The sequence below is a fragment of the Prionailurus viverrinus genome, chromosome D1 (genome assembly GCF_022837055.1).
Source record: "Prionailurus viverrinus isolate Anna chromosome D1, UM_Priviv_1.0, whole genome shotgun sequence".
Classification (NCBI taxonomy): domain Eukaryota; kingdom Metazoa; phylum Chordata; class Mammalia; order Carnivora; family Felidae; genus Prionailurus; species Prionailurus viverrinus.
Genome location: NC_062570.1, coordinates 74337185 through 74354991, shown reverse-complemented (window position 1 = coordinate 74354991; position 17807 = coordinate 74337185). Strand labels below are relative to the sequence as shown.

Genomic DNA, 17807 nt, shown 5'->3' with positions numbered 1-17807 from the left:
ACATCATGACCAAAGTGAGTTTATCTCACAGGTGTACAGATGGTTTACGTTAGGAAATCTTTTTTATTTTTTTTTATTTTTTACATTTATTTATTCTTGAGAGACAGAGAAAGAGCACAAGTGGGGGAGGGGGAGAGAGAGAGGGAGACACAGAATCCAAAGCAGGTTCCAAGCCCTGAGCTGTCAGCACCGAGCTCACAAACGCAGGGCTCGAACTCACAAACCATGAGATCATGACCTGAGCCGAGGTCAGATGCTTAGCCGACTGAGCCACCCAGGCGCCCCAGGAAATTTTTTAATGTACTTCACTATATTAATGCATTAAAAAAAGAAGAGCTGTGTGATCATTTCAGTAAGTGCCAACAATTCATTTGATAAAATTTAACATCTATTTCTGAGAAAAACCCCTTTATAGTCTGAAATAAGAAAACTTCATTAAGCAAATATTCATTAAGCAAATATTCTTAATTAAAACATTAGAAACATTCCCATTAAAACCTGGAACAAGGGGTGCCTGGGTGGCTCAGTTGGTTGAGCGTCCGACTTTGGCTCAGGTCATGATCTCGCGGTTTGTGGGTTCAAGCCGTGTTGGGCTCTGTGTAGACAGCTTGGAGCCGGCAGCCTGCTTTGGATTCTGTGTCTCCCTCTCTCTCTCTGCCCTCCCCTGCTCATGCTCCATCTCTCTCAAAAATAAACATTAAAAAAAAAAAACAAAACCTGGAACAAAACAGGATATTATTATATTAAACATTGTTCTGACAGCCCTACCTAATACATTGGATGAAAAACAAATAGGTATAAAGTATAAATATTAAAAAGAAAGGATTAAACAATGCTATTATTTTTACAGTTTATTTTGTTTTTCATTAATCTTTTTCTTGTCAAATAAAACACAGAAACAGAAAACTGCATGAAACCAATGTGCATCTTATTGAAAAAGCAAATACTGCAGTATCTATCACCTAGCTCAAGAAATAGAGAACTTTGTCAGTCAACCAGAAGCCCATCTATATGCCTGCTCTCAGTTGTAACTCCTGCCTTCCCCCAAAACAAACCACCCTGCTGACTTTTATGATGATCACTTATTTGAAAAGTGCTGTTATTTTTTTTTTTCATGTGCCTTTTCAGAGGATATGACTGTGTACCTATGAAGTCAAGAGACTCAGCTGACTGACCTATTAGAACTAATGAGATCACTAGGATGGACTTTGCTCCTACAGTTATTCTCTGACTTTCTAAATCATCCATTTCTTCTGCCCTACTGGATCATTCGTTCTTTAGTATTTCCTATCTTAACAACAACAAAAATCCTTCCCTTTACCCCATATCCCCCTCTAGCCGCTACCACATTTTTCTGCTCGTCTACAACAAAACTCCTCTGAAAGAGTTGACTCTGTGACCTAATATCACCTCTGCGCATGTAATCTGGATTCCCTCTGTCCCACACCACCAATTCCCAATTGTCCCACAATTGCTCTTATTGGTAATCCCAGACTTCCCTGTTGCTGAATCCAGTGGTTACATTTCTGTCCTTGAGTTGAAGTAGCGTTAAATGCAATTGATGATTCTTTCCCTCTTCTTAAAACACTTTCTCCTCTTGGCTTCTGGACACCACCTTCCCCTGAGTTTTCTCCCTCCCTGGTGTCCATTCCTTCAGCCTCCTTTTCCTCCTCTTTCTGGCCTCTGAACATTGGCATGCCCCGGGGCCCAGTCCTGGGCCTCTTTCTTGTCTCTTGACACATTTTCTCCCTAGAAGTTTCATCCAGCCCTGTGATTTTATATATTATCTTTATATATGATCATTATACCAGTGACTTATAAATTTGTATCTCTGCCTGTGATCTCTTTCTGAATTTTGGACTCCCACTGCTTGATGCCTACCTGACATTTTCATTTGGAAAAAAGGAGGCATATCAGACCTAACAAGTTCAAAACAGGACTTCATTTTCTACCCCTTACCAAACCTGCTCCAAATGCCAAGCAAAGAGCTTATAAATCATCCTTGAAACTCAGGTTCCCTTACCAGGTCCACCACCCCTGTCATCAGCTGATCCTATGGACTCCACCTCTGAAGTTGGTGGGTATTTCATTCTCTTTGTACTTTACCCATACCCACCATCATATCTCTCAGCTGGACCCCTTCAGTAGCCTTTCAGCCAGTCTCCCTGCTTCCACGCTTAACTCCTTACACCATACCCACAATGAATCTCCCCTTGTCCACCTTAGAACTGGAAGGAGGGAGAAGGGGGTGAATTGGGGGCCCCTTTAAAGTCCAGCGTAAAAGATTTATTTGACTTTATAAAAACAGTTGCAAAGTATAAGACATCTGTAATGAAGTTAAAGACGAATGAAAGGCTTAGGGGATAATGATCCATATATAATAGTTACTATCCATAATATTTAGACAGCTCCTCCCTATCAAGAAAAATATAGCCTGATTAAAGAATGAGCAGTGACAGGAAATTCACATGTGAACAAATGTCTGAAAAGATGCTCAGCTCTGCTAATAATTAGGAAAGAGCTAATTAAAAATTAGACACTTGTCTTTGCTACTCAGATTATCAAAATTGAGATTAATTGCATCCACTGTTGGTTGGGATGAGGATGTTTTATATTCTTGGGAGTAGGAATGTAAGCTGATATAATCTTTTTGGAAGGCAATTTGGCAGTATTGCACATCTGGGAATGAGTTCTACAGAAATGCTAGATTGAATGCATATATGGGCACATATTTGCAAATAGGTTCTATCATTCAGTTGTCATTAATTGAACAAATATATTGAGAAACCCCTATGTGCCAGGCACTGGGATAGCCATTGGAGACTTAACAAAAAAACAAAAGCAAAAAACAGAAAATTTTTTCCTTGTGGGAGATATAAGTAAATAGAATCACACAAATAACTGATAGCTGTTGTTACAAGTGCTCTGAAGTAAAAGGGCAGGGTATGAAGAAAGGGGCAGATGAGAGCCTAGTTTAGACTGGGGGATAGTTTACTTCAGGGAAGGAATTGATCCTTATGTGAAAACTTAAATAAGGGATGAGAAAATATAATCAGGTGAAGAGTCAGGGTTGGAGTGTGAGGGTGGAGATCTTCAGGGTAAGGATGTGGGAAGGTCCTGAAATGGGAAGGAGCTTTGCAGAGAGGACTAGAATGCAATAGTAGAAGGAATGTGGTGAAGAAAGGGAGAGTGAAAGGAAACAAGCCAGAGAGGTGCACACGGGCCAGATTGGAGGCCTTTGCAGATGATGAAAGACTTTAAACTTCATCATATGAATAATGGGGAGCCTTACATGGTTATGATCAGTGTAGTGACATGATTGTGTTTGCATTTGTAAAGTGTGGCAAAAATTATCGTGTAGACTCGACAATAGTTTTTGGCATATTTAAAAAATGAGACTGGAGCGGGGCACTTGGGTGGCTCAGTCAGCTGAGCATCTGGCTTCAGCTCAGGTCATGATCTCACAGTTCATGGGTTTGAGCCCCACGTTAGTCTCTGTGCTGACAGCTCAGAGCCTGGAGTCTGCTAAAGATCCTGTGTCTCCCTCTCTCTCTGCCCCTCCCGTGTTCACGCTCTTTCTCTCTCAAAAATAAACATTAAAAAAAATAAAATAAAAATGAGAATAGAGGAAGAGAAAGGAAAGCCAGTGAGGAGACAGTTGCAGTATTTCAGAGACAAGATGGTGGATTGGACTGGCAGAGTGGCAGAGGAGATGGGGAGGAATGCATGAGTTCAAGTCTGTATTAGAGATAGAAGAGACCAAATTTCTTCATTCGTGAAATGAAGGAGATGAGAAAGAAGAATATGCAGGAAGGACAGAGACTTGAGGGGGGGCAGGGAAATCATTTACCTTTTCTATTGAGGTGAAGTTCACATAACATAAAATTAACCGTTTTAAACTGAACAATTCAGGGCACCTGGGTGGCTCAGTTGGTTGAGCGTCTGACTTCAGCTCAGGTCATGATCTCACGGCTCATGAATTCGAGCCCCATGTAGGGCTCTGTGGTGACAGCTCGGAGCCTGGAGCCTGCTTCAGATTCTGTGTCTCCTCTCTCTCTGCCCCTCTCCCTGCTCATACTCTGTCTCTGTCTCTCTCTCTCTCTCAAAATAAATAAACATTAAATTAAAAAAATTTTTTTAATTAAAAAAGAACTGAACAATTCAGTGGCATTTAATAAATTGACAATTTTGTGTAACCACTACCTCTGTCTACTTCCAAAATATTTGGAATCAGATCATTCCAAAATAAAACCCTATACCCATTAAATACTTACTCCTTAGCTCCTCCTCCCCACCCTTGGCAGCCACCACACTGTATCTGTTTCTCTTGATTTACCTATTCTGGATATTTCCTATAAATTGAGTCATACAATATGTGGCATTTTGTGTCTAGCTTCTTTCAGGCAGTGTAACATTTTCCAGGTTCATCCAGGTTGTAGCATGTATGAGTATGTTGCTGTTTTTTGTTTTTGTTTTTAAATCACTGAATAGTATTTCATTGTATGTATATCCATGTATTTGTTTATCCATTTATCCACTGATGGGCATTTGGATGGACATTTGTTTCTACCTTTCGGCTATTGTGATGAATGCTGCTGTGAACATTTGTGTATAAGGATTTGTCTAAAAATCTGTTTTCAGTTCTTTTGGGTGTATACCTTGGTGTAGAATTACCAGGTCATATGTTAACTCTTTGTTTAACTTTTTGAGGAACCACCAACTGTTTTCTGCAATGGCTGAGTCATTTTATACTCCCACCAGCAGTGTGCAATGGTTCAGATCTCTCCACATCCTCATCAACACTTGTTACTTTCCCAGGGTCTCTTTTGGATATGTTAAGATGCCAGTGTGTTACAGAAGTGGAGATATAAAATAAGCTATTGGACATAGAAGATCTGGAGTTCAGAAGGAAGATTTGGGCTTTGAATATATATTTTGGAATTGTTGGCTTACCAAGGGCACTTAAAGACACGAGAGAAGATGACATTGGCAAGGAAAAGTGTATAGACTGTGAGGAGAAGAGGGCCTTAGATCTTTGCTCAGAAGAACCATGGGTATCTGGAGGGAAGAGGAGAAGGAGCTGGCAAAGATCAAGGGAGGGGGGGTGGGCAATCCAAACATACCACCAAGTCAGCTTAGCAAATGAGAAGTGGAGTTGGGATGTGTCCTGTCTCAGGTTCTGCTGAAGATCCAGGAAGTGCAATGAGGTGTTTCTTCATTACCATCCATGGCACCAGTACTTTTAATATCTCAAAAGGCACATCTCAGGATCAGAAAACTCCTTGCTATAGATTTCCACAGAAATAGAATAGTACAAACATAAGGAGAAAGACCCTTTCCCATCTTCTAATTTTGGTACAGTTACGTCCACATCCTAATCTTTGGAACCTGTGAATATGTTATTTTACATGGCAAAAGCGACTTTGCAGATGTGATTAAATTAAGGATTTTGAGATGGAAAGATTATCCTGGATTATCTGAGTAGCCACAAAGTAATCAGAAAGGTCCTTACAAGTGATAGGCAGGCCAGTCAGAGATTTAAAGATGCCACATTGCTTGCTTTGAAGATAGATGAAGGATTAAGACAAGGGAACTCTTTTGAGGTGATGGAAATATTGTGTATTTTGATTGGTAGTCGCACAACTGTATATGTTTGTCAAAACTCACAGAACTGTACATCTCAAAAGGGTGAATTTTACTGTGTATAAATTATACAGCAATAAACTTGACTTGACATGATCTCAGTTTGCAGGACAGAGTCCTTCCGGCTCCGTGCTCTTAGCAGAGCCTGCTTGGGACTCTCTATCCTCTCCCTGTCTCTCTGTCCCTCCCTTGCACGCGCTCTCTCTCTCTAAATAAACTTAAAAAAAATAAACTTGACTTTAAAAAAATTGAAGAAAAATGTCCTACAACTATAGTCCTCAGTCCCTAGACTGAGCACTCAACCAGTAAATAACTTCGTCCAATTTTTGGTTTCTGTGCCATGTTGTTCACATATTTTTTTCTACTAACATAGTATGTTCATCTGCCTGCAGCTTTAAATTTTAATTGGAAGAGTAATGAGCATGTCCCTTCTAAAAAGTTCAACAATTGCTCTGCCTCAAGGAATAAGGGAAAGCACCAAAAGAATGGTGACGAAATAACCTAGAAGCACAGAGGCACGTGGGAGGTGGGGGAATCCCTGCTTTGGTGCCAATCTGGAGAAGCAGGCAAGCCTATAGGAAGGAGATCATTATGTTGAAAATAGACGTCATCTTGGTTTGGAGGGAATTTCCAACTCTGGATTGTTTAATGTTAGACTTATGTAGTTAAGGATGGCCTGGCATTAGCTTAATTAAAACACCAGTCCGTTGTACCTAAAGGCTAAGGCGCGCGAATCTCTGCACAGGCTGGCAGGGACTGTCCCCACCGAGCAGGGGTCAGCTCTCGGCCAACTCTCTCCAGCCCGGCAGGCGAACGGCCTTCTCATTGGCCACTGTCCGGCTGCCTCGGGCGTTCATTGGCCCGCTCCGAATCCCGTTTACTATAAGAGGCGGGCAGCCCTGGTCCGCCGGCAGCACCAGGTTATCGCCGGCGGCAGCACCACAGGTGAGTGGGGTGGCTCCTACTGGCGGGGATCTGGTACCACCGTCGCGGATCTGGGGACGCTGGGCAGGCACGGGGCGGAGGCAGGGTCACTCCCCCAGGAGGTAACTACTCGTGGGAATCTGGATCTGGGGAATCGAAGTTGTACCCCTGTGATGACTTTTCTCCTTTCCTTCTACCCTCTTTGGGGAGAAAAGACACAATTTTTGAGGGCCTGCTGTGTGCCAAGAACAGGCTCTTTACACATCATCTTATTTCACCTTCACAACAAATCCTGTGAGGTGGGTATTTCTTGCATTTTACATTTCTCAGCAAGTTCACAGTTGAACTGAAGTCTGTATGTATGACTCCTTTATGTTAGCAAAAACAAATGCATTCTTCTTCCTTTCCTTCTCAAATAGCAACATCTCTTTCTTCCTTCTTTCATTAAAGAAACCATCCCTTAGGGGCGCCTGGGTGACTTAGTGGGTTAAGCATCTGGCTCTTGATTTCGGCTCAGGGCATGATCTCATGGTTGGTGGGTTTGGGCCCCAATTTGGGCTCTGTGTGGACAAGCACGGAGCCTGCTTGGGATTCTCTCTCTCTCTCACTTTCTCTCTCTCTCTCTCTCTCTCTCTCTCTCTCCCTCCCTCCCTCTCCTTCTCTCTCTCTCTCTCTCTCTCTCTCTCTCTCTGCCCCTCCCTCCTTGTGCTCTCTCTCAATAATAAACACACATTAAAAACAAAAAAGGGAACCATCCCTTAGACATTTCCAAAGGAAAGAGTATTTCAGCTGCAAAGCCTCTCAGCCTCATGGCACCCTAACACAGTACTAAGAGCTTTGGTACAAAGTTACAACTGACAAACAGTGCTAGTGGTTCAGATTCAACAGGTAAGCTTAACCTTGCCTCTGACCGTTTGGTTTCAGTGGTTTAAAATTAATTCCCAACTGATGTTCTAGTCTAGTTGGCTTGAGGTGTGGGGTGGGAAACTAGAGTTAAGCTTTCTGGTCCAGTAAAAGTTTGTGCCTGTCAATTAATTATTAAAGAAGAATGGAATTCATTTATTTGCTTTAAAAGGAGATGTGAGCACAGCTTAAAGTAACTACAAGTGTTTGTGTGAAGCCATAATCTGTGGTTTATGAATTTCAGCGCTGAAGTTCACTTGTATACATGTTGTTATCATATTAGCTTATCTTCAGATAAGGATGTGGCTTCTATTTCCATTTTCTTTGCCAGTGCCTGTATTCCCTAGAAAAATGCTTTTCATGGACACTGTTTTCTTTTGTATTTCATGGGCACTGTTTTCTTTTGTATTTCATTTCTACTTTCATTTTTATTCCCTTCCCCCAGTCAGAAAAGAAAATCAAGATTCTCTGGAAGATTCTCTCCCTCCATACCAGTCCTTCCCACACCATTTAATTCTGTCTTCAAACAGCATCCGTGCTTCCAAATATTTTAATTTGATAGTTCTTTATGATTATTAGATAAATTTAAATTATACTTGTTACTGATTAAACTGAGGGGAGAAAAGAGTTAGTCAATGTAAACACATTGACTTCTACTCTTTATTTTTATTTTATTTTTTTTTTAATGCTTATTTACTTTTGAGAGAGAGAGACAGCGTGAGTCAGGGAGGAGCAGAGCAAGAGGGAGACACAGAATCCAAAGCAGGATCCAGGCTCCGAGCTGTCAGCACAGAGCCCCATGGAGCCCCATGCGGGGCTCGAACCCATGAACTGTGAGACCATGACCCGAGCCGAAGTCAGACACTTAACCAACTGAGCCACCCAGGCGCCCCTGACTTCTACTCTTTAAAGAGACAGTTGATCTTCTGACCTCCTTCTCGGGATGTCCTCCATATTTCTAATGGTATATCCTCCACACCAGTGCATCTTCAGTCAAGCCAGGAAATGCAGCAGGAGAATGACTCCCTGCCTTTTACAGGAAAAGGGAAAATACCAGTTGGCATTGGCTCATTAGAGTGTTACTTTAAAAATAAAATCTATACTTGTCTTGATGAGATACGGGTTTAAACAAGTGTGACCTCTTGGACACTCGATAGCTTTTATCTTACCAGTCTGTGCTGTGGTTTTTCCTTCTGAAGGAGTAGGAAGGGATAGGTATGTTGGGGGGGGGGGGGGGGAGGAGGGAAAAAAAAGTGACAAGAGAAAATTTTGAGGTTCTGAAAAGGCTTTGGGGGTAATTGAATAAAGGAAAAAAGAACTTATGCTTCATAAGCTCAACCAGGCAAAATTATGGCCAACTTTCAGTGGAGATCAAACCCCTGTGCTCTGTAAGCTTATTTGGGGGGATCTGGTGGTGGGTGGAGGGTGGCAATAGGGGAGTGAGTGAGAATTGTTTTCTTCTAGTTTCTTAGCAAAAGTTCCTTTTGAGAAACTTCATTCTTATATTGACTTAAACAAGAGGGATAGGAATGTTTCAAAATCTCAACATAAAATGCCTTGTACATGATAAATATTCAACTAATGTATCCTTCACCCTTCTATGCCCCAACCCACTAAAGAGATATTGGTAGCAAAACTAGATCCATTCCAGAACCAGGGAAAGAAGAGAGAATTATGAATCCCAAAAAGATGGAGTGAGATCAACCATGAGTGTTAGTGCCTTTTTACAGTGGTTCCCCGAGGAACTTAAGGATTGGTTTTGAAATGTGAAAGGAAATCTTTATATAGTTTTATATGAAGAGTTGTATTCTAATCTCTAAGAGATCATGGAAGGGTGAACTGTCAGGCTATCTGAAATTCTGTCAGTTTTCCCACTGACTGGCAAAAATCACCTTTCTTTGCTGTTCTCTGATCCTTGCTCCCAGTTGTTAAATTTGCCTTCATTATGAACATGGTGGTGGTCTAGGAAGTAGCTTATATTTCCAGAATCCTCTTCCTTCAGCATGTCTTGGTGACAATATCAAGGAAAATGGGGACTTAGTAAACAGAGGCTAACTGGAGTCTTCATCTGTTTGTTTGCAAAAGAATTGCTAAATTCTTCACTTGTGATTTGGAACAGTATATTTTAGGAGTTTCATAATAAAAGAACTAATGAAACTGAAAATCACCTCAAGACAAAAGAATACTTACATTTTATGTTGCAAAACAACCTTTACCCTCTTGTAAAATGCTTAATTCCCAGAGCAAGAAAACTTCTTAGCTAAGGTAGTTTAGAATGTCAATTTTATTACATTTAACATTTTGTCTTTTTTGGAAGATGGGGAAATTTGGGATGCACTTCCCATTGTTAGAGCTAATATTTATTGAGTACTTGGTGTAGGTTAACAACTGTTCTAACAGTTTTATACATTATATATATATATATTTACTCCTCCTTATAACCATGAGATTGATATCAATTATCCTCCCTCCAATTTTGTAAATAAGGAAACTGATGCACATAGAAATCAGAACTTGTCTAGATAAATTTGTAGATGAATTTTTTACTAGCAATTTGCTATCTGGTTTTATGTCTGTCTTATTGTTTGTATCTGCATATAATAGGACAAAATCACCCATGCTCTGGGTGGAACAAAAAGAATGACAGTTAGATAAGAATGTTTCCAAAGATTTTCACATCTCTAAAAGCAGTGTGAGAATGCATCCCTGAATTTTTAGCCCAGAGCCACCAGTTCAGAATTTCCTGTGTATACTTAAAGTTCACCAAAGGGTCAGTTTCTTTGAAGCCATAAGTCTCTCTTAGGATCTCTTGTTTCTCATCCATCAATCCTTTCTGATCAGACTTATGGATGGGCCAGAAGCCATCTCCAATTATCTTTAGGATATTGGCCATGGCGTGGGGGAAATGAGGGGGTGATGTGCTCCTCAGATATCATAGCTGGATCTCAGGGTCCCATTCTCTTCTGCTTATTTGTACTTATTGGGAGGTCTGCCTCTCCTTCCCCCACCCCTCATACATAAGTCTGTGAATTCTTTGGAGGCAATTTGTCTTATTTTTTAGTCTTTACTTCCTTAACACTGACTATGGTACTTCATACACTTGAATGCACCTAAGTTGAAATTTCATTTACCATTAGTAAACAGTTGAGCTACAGAACAATCCAGATTATTATTAAATTTAACCGGAGTGTTTGGTTTTAAAGTATTTGACATAGAGATTGTTTTAGTTATAGAGAATAAATTGACACAATTAAAAATATTTAGGGGTGCCAGGGTGACTCAGTCGGTTGAGCGACTGTCTTCAGCTCAGGTTATGATCTCACCATTCATGGGTTCGAGCCCTGCATCGGGCTCTGTGCTGACAGCTCAGAGCCTGGAGCCTGCTTCAGATTCTGTATCTCCCTCCCTCTCTGCCCCTCCCCTGTTTGCACTCTGTCTCTCTATCTCTCTCAAAAATAAATAAACATTAAAAAATAATTTTAAAAAAAGGTTAAATAACATGCCCAAGGTCATATACTGATTAATATCAGACCAACGAATAGATATGTCTGACTTCACCTTCCAAATATTTCTGTACACTATTTAGCAATGTAAACAGGTGCTCGAGAAGATGCCAAGGTAGATCTCTAGTTCATCTGAGAAGACAGCTCTCAACTAGACGCCAGGAATTTTATACTACCGTCTACGTTTCTGAACATAACCAAATACTCACTGAAACCGAGCTACAACTGCATCTGTGACCATTGCTATAAACAGGAGGTATATGTTGTGGCGATCTTGAACTCTGAGGGGAATGGACTTGGGGAGATCAGGGAAGGCTTCCATGAGTTAATGAAGTTTGAGCTGTGGGGGATTTGACACAGTCTATGTGACTTCAAGCCACAGCATCATTCTATACATTCTGGGTGATACTGCTTCAGACTTGGATCCATGAGTGTGAGCAGCTAAAAGGCAGTGGAATTGTTCACATCCATCTAAGTTGTTAAAAGTTAATTCCACTAGAACTGAAACACAAAACTGGGCAATTAGGAAGAATTAATAAGAAAACTAATAAGAATAAATACTCCATATACTGTTTCCATTTATTAATCCAGATCTTATTTTTCAGGTAAAAGTTATTATACTCCACTTTCATGCCCACAATATCTTTACCTCCCCCAACACACATACACAGAGTTGGATTTATAATCACATAGCTCTTGTAGGCTAATAGGCTAAATGGCCTTTCAGGGCCCACAGCCTGGGGGATTCCAAGTTGGAGAAGAAAGAAGATACTTAATGTGGAACCAGAATTCTCTTGGCTAGCTGTTATTCTTGTAGCCCCCATGTGTCCAGAGCTGCCCAGGCTCTTGAATTTATGGAAAAAAATAGAAGGCCTTGTCCTTGTTCTAAGGGGCTTGCTGCCCTGTTAAGAGACAAGACGATGGGAATGCAAGCTGGTGCAGCCACTCTGGAAAACAGTATGGAGGTTCCTCAAAAAACTAAAAATAGAACTACCCTACGACCCAGCAATTGCACTACTAGGCATTTATCCAAGGGATTCAGGTGTGCTGTTTCGAAGGGACACATGCACCCCAATGTTTATAGCAGCGCTATCAACAATAGTCAAAGTATGGAAAGAGCCGAAATGTCCATCGATGGATGGGTAAAGAAGTTGTGGTATGTATATACAATGGAGTATTACTCGGCAATCAAGAAGAATGAAATCTTGCCATTTGCAACTACATGGATGGAACTAGAGGGTATTATGCTAAGTGAAATTAGAGAAAGACAAAAATCATATGACTTCACTCATATGAGGACTTTAAGAGACAAAACAGATGAACACAAGAGAAGGGAAGCAAAAATAATATAAAAACAGGGAGGGGGATGAAACATAAGAGACTGTTAAATATGGAGAACAAACAGGGTTACTGGAGGGGTTGTGGGAGGGGGATGGGCTAAATGGGTAAGGGGCACTAAGGAATCTACTCCTGAAATCATTGTTGCACTATATGCTAATTTGGATGTAAAATAAAGAAAATTAAAAAAAAAAAAAGACAAGACATGTGAGAATAAAACTTGAATTTAAGACCCAGTATAAATAAATAAAGTGCTGAAATTGTTGCGGGAGAGGAGGTAGGCTTTAACAGAGAAAGAGTGGCCAGTTCAGGCACAGTAGGAAGACTGTAAGAAGCCAGTAGGCATGAATCATGCCCTGAAAGGATTGAGTTAGAGAAAAAGAAAAGGAAACTACTAACATGCATTGTATGCCTATTATATTCCAGGCACTGTTAGGCAATGTTTTATCTTATGTTGGTCTCATTACAGTCTTGCAAAGCATATCTACAAATCCATGTTTCACAGGTGAGGAAACTAAAACGTGGTTAATGTTATCAAGTATTTTCTTTGGTTTCAAATATTGTCAAATACAGCCTCTCTTGCACGACTTCTCTTTTAGACCTCTCTATTTTCATACTTTGTTTTTAGAGAAGTACACCAAACTCATCATGATTGAAGACAATAAGGAAAATAAAGACCATTCCCTAGAAAGAGGAAGGGCAACTCTCATTTTTTCCTTGAAGAATGAAGTTGGTGGACTAATAAAAGCGCTGAAAATCTTCCAGGTAAGCGCTCTCCATATTTTTATACTTTTGCATAAAATCCTTCTAAAAGGAGTCTCCAGAATTACATTTAAAGTGTAAATTACTGTAAATTCTTCTTAAGCACTTACATTTCTAAAATACTGCTCAATTCTCATTTATGGAACAGAAGATACAAATAACTAATTAAGGAGCCGGGAGGAAAGAGTCACTTCACGGATTTCAGAGAAGCAAATTTTCATTTTATTTTAATTAAATAAAATATTAAAATTTAATATTTAATGACATATTCATAATATATTTAATGATATTGTTAAGATAGCAAAATAATGAAGATTCTACAGTTATACTGTTCCCTACTGTCAAAGCTTTAATGCATTTGGGACTTAAATACACCTTTGGTATGAGGGTAACTTAGTATAATGCTTAGGGAAACAATAGGCGGAACAATAGGTAATGCCTTAAAATGTTCTTGTATTTTGAGGCACCTGGGTAACTAACTGTCCGACTCTTGATTTGGGCTCAGGTCATGATCTCACGGTCTTGAGATCAAGCCCCATGGGGTTGGGCTCGGCACTGGATATGGAGCCTGCTTGGGATTCTCTGTCTCCTTCTGCCCCTTCCTCTCTTGCTTGTATTCTCTCCCTCCCTCTCTCTCTCTCAAAAAAAAAAAAAAAAAGTTCACATATTTTGATCCAGTAATTTCACTTCGATAAACCCATCCTAAGGAAATAGGGGTCAGTCAGGCAGAACATGAATATTTACTGAGTACTTACTGTGTGCCAAGTGCCTGCTAGAATCTAAGGATGTAGACCTGAACAGAGTAGACACAGTACCTCCCCTCACAGTGTATATAGTCTAGGGAGAAAGACAGCAAATAAACAAATAATGATAGTAAATAAATAGTTACATGTGTATAAAGTGACCTAAAAGAAATACCAGATAGTACTATGATAGCATTGAACTGGGGGACCTAACCTGGTTTATGGGCTTAGGGACACAAAGACTTATTTATAAGAACTAAAATTATAAACAAAGTACTTGTCCAAAGGGAGGGAGCAGGTTAAATTATGCTAATAGAACTTCACTGGCATTAAACTCTTACGCTCTGGAGGCAGACCACCTGAGTTCAAATCCTTGCTCTGTCACTTATTGGCTGGGTGACCATGGAAAAATCAATTGGTCTCTCTGTGCTTCAGTCTTTGCATCTATAAAGTGAGAACCCTGCCTCCCTCACAGGGTCATCGTGAGTTAACATATGTAAAGAGCAGATGTTAGCTCTTTTAAAAATCAAGTTTATATCATATGACATGCTATTTTATAGCCATGTGAAAATAATACTTCAAGGAATTAAACATTTTACATAGAGACCAGTAGTCTAGAAGAGTTTGCAATGAAAAGCATGTTTTTCTACTCAATACACCAACCATATCCTAGTCCCATTCCCTAGAGGCAACCACTTTCAACTATTTCTGGTGTTTAATTCCTTTGACGCCAAATTTATGATATCTAAATATTGTTTTGATCCCTCTCTTGGAGTTATCAACTTTACATGATATTCATTTATTCTCTCTTGTGAATGATACTGATAACCATCACTTCTTCCTCTTCCTTCTCCCTAAATTTGATAATTACATGATTATTTTAACTTCTTAATTGACTACCTTTGAGTTTTTAAATAACATACCTTTATTTCTTCTTCTATCCACTGTCTTTTTTATTTTATTTTTAATCAAAGAATGTGTGTGCATGGTTTAAAAAGTGAACCCACACCATAAAGCTTATAAAGAAAATAGTAGTCTTCTGCTTCATGTCTTTTCATTTTTAAGGTAAGTTTAATTTATTTTGTTAACCTTAGGGCGGAGGGTTGACTTAATCATATATCTTAGATCACTTGTAAACGATCATCATCGACTTATACAGCCTCCTCCTGTTTTTTTTTAATTTTTAAAAATTTACATCCAAATTAGTTAGCATATAGTGCTAGCCTCCTCCTATTTTTTATTTTATTTTTCTTTAACGTTTATTTATTTTTGAGACAGAGAGAGACAGAGCATGAACAGGGGAGGGGCAGAGAGACAGGGAGACACAGAATCTGAAACAGGCTCCAGGCTCTGAGCAGTCAGCACAGAGCCCGACGCGGGGCTCAAACTCACGGACTGTGAGATCATGACCTGAGCCGAAGTCAGACGCTCAACTGACCGAGCCACCCAGGCGCCCCTCCTCCTATTTTTAAAAAAAAATTTTTTTTAACGTTTATTTATTTTGGGGAGCTAGAGAGAGCGGGGGAGGGGCAGAGAGAGAGGCAGACACAGAATCCAAAGCAGGTTCCAAGCTCTGAGCCTGTCAGCACAGAGCCTGACGCGGGACTCGAACCCACAAAGTGTGGGATCATGACCTGGGCGGAAGTCATTCAACCGACTGAGCCACACAGGTGCCCCACCCTCCTCCTGTTTTATTTTATTGTTCCATTCGATCTCCATTTCTCCCGCCTGATACACAACTGCTCTGATATGTTTGATCTGTACACTGAGTTATTTTCATGTGCACTTTACAATATGTGGAGTTTTTTGTGCGTGTCTTAGTAATTTACGTAATTGTAACTGTATGATACACTTTTTCTTTCAGTCAGCACTACCCATGTATCCATTTCCTTTGTTCTTCTAACTGTGGCATCATTTCCAGGGTGCACTCATTCTACTCATCTTCAGCCTGCAGGAGGCAACTATTTGAAGCTCTTTTAACTGTCTTTTCTAGTGCTTACTTCTATGGGTTTTTTTGCTTGTTTTGTTTCTTGTTTTTTGAAAGATTTTATTTTTAGGCAATCTCTATACCCAAGATGGGGCTCAAACTTACAACCCTGAGATAAAGAGTCGCATGCTTTACCGACAGAGCGGCCAGGCACCCCTACTTCCATGTTCATAAACAATATGCTCATTCTGCTATTTCTTGATTTTTTTCACTCGTAGATATTACCTACTGATTTCTTGCAATGGAAGTAAAGACTTAGCTTTTTTGACACAGCTCCCTTTCCAGTGGCGCCCTCAACTTTCCTTCCCCTGAATCTTCCCAATGCAGTCATGTCCCAGTTTTTGGCTATGCCAGTTTTTAATGTTTCAATATTAAAATTATATAAGTCCTGCTCAAAGAAGGCCATATTATCCATTATTTTGACTTCCTTTTTGGAAAACAGGATTACAATTTAGTGTTTAAAAGCATGGAAAGTTTGAATTCCAGTTCTGACACTTATTAGCTGTGTGTCTTTGGGCAAACTGCTTAACTTCTCTGTGCCTCTGTTTCTATAATTGAAATACATGACAGGGAATGCCCCACTTATTACTTCTACTTTATATAAAATTTCCTGGATCTTCCTGACTAAATTTTTCTTGCAGATGGAAAACAATAATTTTAAATTATTTAGTGATATTTCCTCACCAAATTCCATCAAAATTTTGATTTTGATAGTGTTCAATTTATAGAGTAATTCAGGAAGAATTGACTTATTGCTTCTTTGTCTCAAAAAACATAATTTAGCTTTATATTTATTCATGTCATCACTCAGAAAATATTTATCGGGGTGCCTGGGTGGCTCAGTCAGTTGAGCATCTGACTCTTGATCTCAGCTCAGGTCTTGATCTCAGAGTTGTGGGTTCAAGCCTCATGTTGGGCTCCACACTGGGAGTGGAGCCTACTTAAAAAAATATATTTATGAGTGCATTCTTATTATAAAAATTAATAAGAAATAGATTAAATCCTCCTTTACTTCTTTCTAAAAAAGTTTTAATTCCAGTGTAGTTAACATACAGTGTTATACTCAGATACCACCTCACGCCAGTCAGAGTGGCTAAAATGAACAAATCAGGAAACTATAGGTGCTGGCAAGGATGTGGAGAAACGGGAACCCTCTTGCACTGTTGGTGGGAATGCAAACTGGTGCAGCCGCTCTGGAAAACAGGGTGGAGGTTCCTCAAAAAGTTAAAAATAGACCTACCCTATGACCCAGCAATAGCACTGCTAGGAATTTACCCAAGGGATACAGGAGTGCTGATGCATAGGGGCACTTGTACCCCAATGTTTATAGCAGCACTTTCAACAATAGCCAAATTATGGAAAGAGCCTAAATGTCCATCAACTGATGAATGGATAAAGAAATTGTGGTTTATATACACAATGGAATACTACGTGTCAACGAGAAAGAATGAAATATGGCCTTTTGTAGCAACGTGGATGGAACTGGAGAGTGTTATGCTAAGTGACATAAGTCATACAGAGAAAGATAGATACCATATGTTTTTACTCTTATGTGGATCCTGAGAAACGTAACAGAGGACCATGGGGAAGAAAAAAAAAAGGTTAGAGAGGGAGGGAGGAAAACCATAAGAGACTCTTAAAAACTGAGAATAAACTGAGGGTTTATGGGGGGTGGGAGGGAAGGGAAAGTGGGTGATGGGCACTGAGGAGGGCACCTGTTGGGATGAGCACTGGGTGTTGTATGGAAACCAATTTGACAATACATTTCATATTAAAAAAAAACATACTGTGTTCCATTAGTATCAGGTCTACAATATAGTGATTGAAAGCTTCCATACATAAACCAGTGCTCAACACGTCAAGTGCACTCCTTAATCCCCATCATCTATTTCACCCATCCCCCCCACCCACTTCCCCCCGACCTAGCTCCCCTCTGGTACCTGTCAGTTTGTTCTCTGTAGTTAAGAATCTGTTTCTTGGTTTGTTTCTCTCTCTCTTTTTTTC

General features: G+C 40.0%; 1 protein-coding gene across 3 annotated transcripts in view; it reads left to right on the top strand.

Annotated features, from left to right (window-relative positions):
* Nucleotides 1-325: 325 nt before the first annotated feature.
* TPH1 (tryptophan hydroxylase 1) overlaps nt 326-17807 on the top strand; it is a 37657-nt gene continuing 20175 nt past the window's right edge. For 2 of the 3 annotated variants that reach the window (XM_047878524.1, XM_047878526.1), the window contains exons 1-2: nt 326-352; nt 12940-13076. In XM_047878524.1, coding sequence (XP_047734480.1) covers nt 12960-13076 — 117 coding nt within the window. In that variant the 5' untranslated portion in view covers nt 326-352; nt 12940-12959. Of the gene's footprint in view, nt 353-6576; nt 6589-12939; nt 13077-17807 lie in introns of those variants that run through there. The other variant, XM_047878525.1, reaches the window with a different exon arrangement.